Raw genomic sequence first — 7,500 nt, forward strand, 5'->3', positions numbered from 1 at the left:
ACGGTGCGTTGGCTGTCTTGTTCGTTAAAGCATAGGCAAAATCTCAGTGTGATCGACGGTCGCTTACCATGGACATGGAATCCATCGCGTCTGTGTTCGCTGTTGACGTGGACAGGTCTGAGCTGTCATCCTAGTAGTGCCGCTGCGCGAGCGCGTTTACGCAGCCAACCGGATAGCACGCAGGCGCAGCGGCAGCCGGTAGAAGAGCTCCAGCTCAGCGGCTGTACTTTCAAAGTAAAAGACATACAATCAGGCTTACGGGTGAAATGCAACATCTTTCTGATATATGCAGATGTATTGCCAATATTTGAACAGCGTGGGCCATATGATCTCGAGGCAGTAGTGACAAAATGAGGGGGGGGGGGGGGGCGACGACTGTACTTGATCCTTCGGTCTGCATTGAAACTACAGACCTCACCAGCCTTTAGCAATAAAAGCCCCTGTGACTACTGACTAACTTAAAACTAATAGCGGCGGAAACAATCTAATTAAATACGTATGAAGGATAAAATAATTATTTACACAATGTTTGATTCGGTATCATTTATATTTGTTTAAATGTCCTGTCGTTGAACTCGCTGGAGTCCTAATGCGTAATAACCAAGCAACTTTAAGGCTCTCGAACCTACATTAAAAGGCCGAATACAGAGGTTTGCAGTCTGACTGTTATCATTTTGCAAAATGCAAGACGTCCAGCCACCACCCCTCCGCACCCTGGATGATTTTCTGCTGGGTTCGGCCCGCTTTGCCATTCCCGATTTCCGTAACTTGGAACGATGGAACAATCGAATAGTCAACAACTTATTGTACTATCAGACTAATTATTTTGTTTCAGCGTTGAGCTTTCTGGTCATTCCTGGGTGAGTTGTGACGCTGTCATTCCCCTTTCTCACGCTCTCTTCGCGAACCCACTAGAAATTGTAAATGGATATAGGCCTAAATGCATGCCATAATAGTATAAATATTATCTATCTATATATATATAGATATATATATGTTGAACTTCATAGCGCAATACAATACAATAATCTCTACTTTATATTACAGGATGTTGCACCGAAAAGTGCAGCATTTTCCCTTAACAAAGTAGGCCTACCCCCATAATAAACTACAATACCAAACTAAAAAGCAATTGTTGCGTATGGTACTGGATTGGGTTTTCAAGTGGGTATTAAACTGCTCAACGACTGTTCAACGGTATATTCAAGTAGAGTAATTGCTAAATCAAAACAACTAACATGAATTAAGTAGACCTGGCCTTTCACACACATCTCTCTCTTCAATGCAGCGTTTCTCAATATTGCTCATTGTTTCTTTACAGCTTTTTCTGGCTCTTCCAATTGGTCCTGGAGACGACGGTGGTGGTGGTTTTGTTTGTGGGCTTCGTCTGGGCTGCTGAGAACCATGCTCTCCTTCGCCGTTTCCGTAGAAACCACCCTTCGTTTTGCCTTCTAGCCATACTTTTGGCCAGTTACATTATTTTGTCACTGCTGGGGAGTGTGTCTATATTCCTGTTTGGGATAGTCTTCCCTATACTCTGTAAGAACACACACGCACGCACTGTTTTTGTGTTTGTCTAAATATGTCCATGTCTCTTCTCTATTGTGTGTCCATAGTCTGTAACCCTCCGGGACTACATATATCTCAATCTATGAGGTCTAATTACACAAAAATTACATCTCTGTAGCCTCCATCCCCTCTTCCTGACTGCATCCTCGTGTCTCAAAAACAACATTTCTCATGGCCGCCCACTAATCCTTTCATCTGCCTCTCCCTTGCTCTTCTGCCCATTTCTCTTTCACTCCCTCTATTCTCTCTCTTTGTCTTCCTCACACTCCTTCTCTCACTGTGTTGCTCTGTGTCGGCTTCTCTGTCCCTTTCTCTGGCTCTCTCCTCCCATCGGTCATGCTCTCTCACTTCCTCTCCGTCTCGTCCCTCCAGTGGTGGTGGTCCATGCTTCGCTGCGACTGCGGAACCTAAAGAACAAGGTGGAGAACAAGCTGGAGAGCATCGGCCTGAAGAGGTCCCCCATGGGCCTGATGCTGGAGGCCCTGGGACAGGAGCAGGAGGCAGGCTCATAGGACATGGGACCTGGAGGAAGGTCCCTGGCCGGACAGATGAGCATTTGGGGGATGGGGGGTGGAGGGGAATTCCGAGAACAAAGATAAATAGGAAAAGTCCTAGCGGACGATGAAGCAAGTGAAGATTGTCTGTATTGTATCATTATTGAAATTGTCCCTTTTTATAACAGTATTTAGAAATTGTTCCCGCATCAGAAATAGTTTCAAATGGCAGTATTCCAAGTTGTACCGCATGATGTCCTATCTTTTTTTGAAGGGACCAAGAGTTAAAATACAAAGAGATCTGTTTGCAAATTGGCGAAGATATGAACGGATCCTTCTCTCCCGGTGGATGTCAGAGGATTTGTTGACAGCATGGAAATGTCATACCTTTTACATTCCCCATTCAAGTTAAAGTTTCCCCTGCTATGTTTATTTTGAATGACCTGAATTTGAATCATTTTCAGCTACTTAGAGTATTTGAAAATATGAGTGGCTAATCATGCTGGATTGATCTAGTAGGCTTTGATTAAGTGAAGTAGACCATTTAAGTATCTGAAGACATTTAACAGTGCACTAGCGATCTAATTCCTAGATTCTGGTCAGGTTTGGAGCTTGAATGAAACATAATTTAATATAATTGAATTATTTAGAGCCCTTTAGAACCCTAAATTCTTAACAGGCAGGCTTAACCAAAAGGTCCTCTGTTGGGCAACCTGGCCAGATGTTTTCCCAGTGCGGTTACATATTTCTAAAACTATAGTGGCAGGATTTTCTAAGTAAACACTTCTGTGAGTATATTTTTAAGGATTTTGTGTGTGTGTTTAAGGATATTTAAAGAGTGCCACATTCATGTAACTGTAAATGCCTTCCATCTGTTCATTATTTAGTTGCATGTTTTTTATTTTAAATCTGTGTTATTATGCCGCGTATCCACTGCAGGGTGCGGTACGGTTCGGTTCGCCTCAGTCCGGGGGGGAGGGGGCGGAATAGCCCAACTCAGTTCCGAGGTCGCATTTCCACCGCCGACAGTACCCTTTATGGTAGGCCGGATGTCGATCGCCGCGGCAGCTACGTAAACATCTACGTAAACAACAGCTACTGTTTATTTGTTTTTATCCCCACATCGCCCGGAAGTGACGGTTCTGTCGACCAATCAACGGAGGGGGTGTGTAGCTCGAGGTTTCCGTTACCCTTTCAGGCGTCTTGTCTCGTTTTCAGTATCTCAACTGAGGATTTCTGAAAACGAGGGCAAAACGAGTACGGCTCAGTCCGGGTCACGGCCACTTTTGGCGGTGGAAACGCAATCCGTACCGCACCTTTGCGAACCGAACCGTACCGCACCCTGCAGTGGAAACGCGGCATTATATACGTATGTGTGAAGTGAACAAATACTGTCCATTATTCAGTTAATGGACATGACTGAACTTTCAGGTTATTTCGCCTGAAGATGTGGCCTAAAGGTTGGGTACGGAATTCGCTTTTTTGGCCATTTTTGCAAAAGTACTTGAAATCCTTATCATAACCCGCTTACAGCCACTGAGTCAGAAGTACTGACATGAAAATTAAACTTGTCAATCATCTGTGGAACGGGCAGGGCTCGAAAAACTCCAGCCAATCATTTCCATTGCCACCGAGTTGCATTGGACAGTAAGTACGTCAATCAAACGGTCGTACTGCACTCCCCCGCGCCCCGCGCGCGACCCCTTCGTGCAGTGCTCGTGACCCAGAGCAAGCTCCTGTTTGTTGTTATCCTGCGGTAGCTACTGGAACTAGTTAATCCACATTTGGACCTAGCAGTAGAAGACAATTTCCATGGCAGACAAGACGCCACCATCCCCACCACCACCACCACCAGCAAAGAGAAGGAAAACTCTTTTTCAGAGAGTAATTGATAATAAAAACGCTGAAAGAGAAAAACTGAAATCAAGAATAATCCTAGGCGCTGCTTTCGAACGTTGGCGGCAACTGAAGGACGAGAAGGGTCTAAAAACCGATGCTTGTGTGGCGGTTGACCTAGTTTCAAAGTTAATACCGTTTATACTCGGTAATACCGGTGTTGAGACGAGTGTATTACTCGGTGTGAAAATGTCCACACCGCGGCAACCCTAGTGAAAACCAGGACTTCCAATACAATTATATGAAACAAACATACATTTTCTAAAAATAGTAATGATTTATGTGACCGCTTAATGTTTATAACATCTGGTGCAACCATAGCCGCGAGAACGTATTCTCAGGGGGTGCTGGAAAAAAAAAACCCGGCCTGCACTAGACTCGCAACTCGTCACATTGATAAAAAAGATATATAGCAGCGCAGCTCAATTACACCAGTGCATGCGCGCACAGTTGAAAATCGATCGTTGTGTTCACTTCCTTCACACCATGGTTCACATCCAGCTGCTCACAGAACAAGTTTAGCGCACCACCGCTACCCTCACACTTTTTCATATAACCTTTTTTCAGCACTAGGACATATGAGCATTAAATAAATGCTGCGTCTCAACATGCCTTGGACAGCAGCGAGGATGACTCGCTTTGCCACGGGCCGAAACAGTTCGGAGCGACCACAGCCAGAGCGAACACAGCGGGGCAGAGCAGTGTCAGGAAGTCTTTGGTGTACACATCAGTACGGCCTATTTGCACTACTGTTTAGTGGCAATGCTACGGAAGAGGATTAGGGCCACACATGTAAAAAAAAATTAAGTTCTGACTTTATTCTCAGAATTCTGAGAATAAAGTCAGAACTCTGACTTTAATCTCAGAATTCTGAGAATAAAGTCAGAATTCTGACATTAATCTCAGAATTCTGACATTAATCTCAGAATTCTGAGATAAAAAGTCAGAATTCTGACTTTAATCTCAGAATTCTGACTTTTTTCTCAGAATTCTGAGATTAATGTCAGAATTCTGACTTTAATCTCAGAATTCTGAGAAAAAAGTCAGAATTCTGTGATTAAAGTCAGAATTCTGACTTTTTTCTCGGAATTCTGAGATTAATGTCAGAATTCTGACTTTTTATCTCAGAATTCTGAGATTAATGTCAGAATTCTGACTTTATTCTCAGAATTCTGAGATTAAAGTCAGAATTCTGACTTTTTTCTCAGAATTCTGAGAATAAAGTCAGAACTTAATTTTTTTTTACATGTGTGGCCCTAATCCTCTTCCGTACAATGCAGTGTTTTATTCTATGCCTTTTTATTTTCGTATATTATTTCAATTAATACAATTTATTTATTCATGAAATCAAGATCTGGTCTTCAAATCTTTTTTCCAAATATAGGTCGTCTTACAATGGGGTTTGTGTTTATATTCGGACCAATACGGTACAGCGGGCGCTCACATGACGTTAAGCATTTCCTGGTGCATAATGTGACGCTTCAGAACCTAAAATCCCGTTTCTCCCCGTTGACACGACAACACATAACCGGCGTTTTCAGAAATCTCCACTTTGGCCGGAGTTTTTAGAAATGATCGTTTTCTGTGATAAGACAGGGCCTCGGACAGGGGGTGTTGCAGCACCCCCAGCACCCCTACTTTCCGCGGTACTGGGTGCAATTTACAGCTGAATGTAGTGCCATGTTATTAAACGAAAACCTACATTAGCCTGGCTTGCTCTCGCGCATCTCTGTTCGCGCTCGTGCATGATTGCGCGTCCAGGTACTTGGAATGGGTGGAGTCAGAGTCAGCGTTGAAGGAGATGGGTAGGACCATTTGAGTTGTGTATTTTCAAAATCTGCTGGCGTTTCGCAAATCGCGTACCCAACCTTTAACTTTAATTTGAAAGTGTGACATCCAGCACATTCCGCAGTGAAAATTATGTGGTTGAGATTAAATTTGTGCTTTGTTTATTAACAGATTTTTTCCTCATAGTTATCCAATAGAAAGATTGTTGTGACAAAATAAATTTGTCCAGTGAGAGAGATATGTTAAAACAATTAGATTTTAGGAATATAATTAAATATTGGAGGCCGACATTTTCTTGCTTTCTCAATGATATGATCTTTAAATAGTAATATACCGGCGGTAAACCACCGTGTTGTTTCTCTGCAGTTGTTTATTGCTGCTGTGGTCTCGCCTTTCGGGGCGTGTCTATTATTACAATGACGTCCAAAAAGGGGCGGAATCGTGGGTGTGTAACAAACCTACGAAGGCTGTAGTTTTAATATCCCCACCTCAACTCAGTCACAACTGATTTCGATAGCTTGAAGCCAAGAAGAATCGCCTTCACCTGTACCAGTGTTCCAATGAGAAGTGGTGTTTACTGGTAAGAGAAAACGAACCGTTGTCTGTCCAGCAGTTTCGATTGCACAATTATTATTATAGTTATCTACGTATATACCTCTAATAAATCGAGCTCTATAGATGGATCCAAACGATCGGAGAGTATTTGTCATATTATGGAATATTTTACTAATAAACAGCTACCGGGATATTTTTGGAGGACGAAAACTTTAGCCCCGAATGAACGATCCCTTTGTGGTCCGTATCACAACACGGAGTAAACAACATCCACAAAAGAAAGTATTGACTCAACTCAATGTGACTGGTGGGGAGGTAGAGGAAATAACTTTCCTTGTGGTGATTACATCATGTAGCGACAGTGTGTAAGCTAGGGGTTGGTAGTTGGTTACCAAACACGTTTCTAGAAGTAGGTCGGAGTTACTGGATACCAGCGATAACACCGGACAGCCCTCCCCGCATGATAACCATCCTGTTTCTATCCTTATCTCCTCTTAACAATTCAAGTGTCAATCCACTGTCGAGTCGAATCGACTGTCGAGTCGAATCAACCTATTCCCCTCGGTGGGGAATAGGTTGTTATTGACAAGCATGTGTAGTCTTCGTAAAATGCTGTTCATCTTTATGTCGTAGGCCCTACTGGATACGTATGATCTATTAGAATTGTTGCACAATTAAATTTACAACTTGGTATCATGATAATTATGGTTGGATACACATATAAATACGAGTATACATGAAAATGCACAATATTATATTACGTAACACTAATAACATACATCAACGACCCATTCTGTAAATGTATTATTAAGTATCCACATATTATAAATCTCTCTCTCTCTCTCTGCAGTTGCTCCATTTCTTGATTTGAAAAAGAAAGCAACATCAGCCTCAGACGTGTAGGACTCCAGTCCAGGAAAGTTCAGTCCACTGTTTCCACACGCAAGATCTGTGAGGCGGAGATCCCTCCATCTGTCAGAAGTGTCCTTACCGTTGTTGTCAAATCAATTTGAACAGACACAAATACACACACATCAGCACTTGGTCGACCTAGCTGTCACGTGCACCACCCACCCACACTGAGCAGCCTGTAAGCGTCAAAGTAGGGCCAGTGTGTTCCTAAAGGGGGGTGCTGTTGCCCCCCCTCCTATGTGTCACATTTCAGCGGCCTGAGGTTGATTTCATTAACCCCGTCGGG

At 43.1% G+C, this 7,500-nt stretch overlaps 3 protein-coding genes across 6 annotated transcripts in view; 2 read left to right on the forward strand and 1 right to left on the reverse strand.

Moving 5' to 3' along the window:
• Window positions 1–201, reverse strand: part of copz2 (COPI coat complex subunit zeta 2) — a 14,762-nt gene extending 14,561 nt beyond the window's left edge. For 3 of the 4 annotated variants that reach the window (XM_030345562.1, XM_030345553.1, XM_030345545.1), the window contains exon 1: window positions 68–201. In XM_030345562.1, the coding sequence (XP_030201422.1) occupies window positions 68–85 (18 nt within the window). In that variant the 5' untranslated portion in view covers window positions 86–201. The remainder of the gene's footprint in view (window positions 1–67) is intronic. The other variant, XM_030345569.1, reaches the window with a different exon arrangement.
• A 425-nt stretch (window positions 202–626) lies between these two features.
• Window positions 627–2,945, forward strand: praf2 (PRA1 domain family, member 2). Its single transcript, XM_030345579.1, has 3 exons — window positions 627–860; window positions 1,322–1,539; window positions 1,942–2,945. Exons 1-3 carry the CDS (start codon window positions 682–684, stop codon window positions 2,079–2,081), a joined length of 537 nt encoding a protein of 178 aa, XP_030201439.1. The 5' UTR covers window positions 627–681; the 3' UTR covers window positions 2,082–2,945.
• Window positions 2,946–6,157: 3,212 nt separating this feature from the next.
• LOC115534506 (endoplasmic reticulum membrane sensor NFE2L1) overlaps window positions 6,158–7,500 on the forward strand; it is an 11,702-nt gene continuing 10,359 nt past the window's right edge. The window contains exons 1-2 of the mRNA XM_030345530.1: window positions 6,158–6,327; window positions 7,153–7,500. The exon at window positions 7,153–7,500 is cut by the window's right edge and continues 332 nt beyond it. The gene's annotated coding sequence lies outside the window, so the exon portion shown is untranslated. The remainder of the gene's footprint in view (window positions 6,328–7,152) is intronic.

Source organism: Gadus morhua, chromosome 2 (assembly GCF_902167405.1).
Source record: "Gadus morhua chromosome 2, gadMor3.0, whole genome shotgun sequence".
Lineage (NCBI taxonomy): Eukaryota > Metazoa > Chordata > Actinopteri > Gadiformes > Gadidae > Gadus > Gadus morhua.

Bases quoted from the DNA above. Each gene is read 5' to 3' on its own strand.
- praf2 (XM_030345579.1), top strand. From the start codon at position 682: ATGCAAGACGTCCAGCCACCACCCCTCCGCACCCTGGATGATTTTCTG. The intron at 861-1,321 runs GTGAGTTGTGAC...GTTTCTTTACAG, and splicing joins AGCTTTCTGGTCATTCCTGG to CTTTTTCTGGCTCTTCCAAT. The intron at 1,540-1,941 runs GTAAGAACACAC...TCGTCCCTCCAG, and splicing joins GATAGTCTTCCCTATACTCT to TGGTGGTGGTCCATGCTTCG.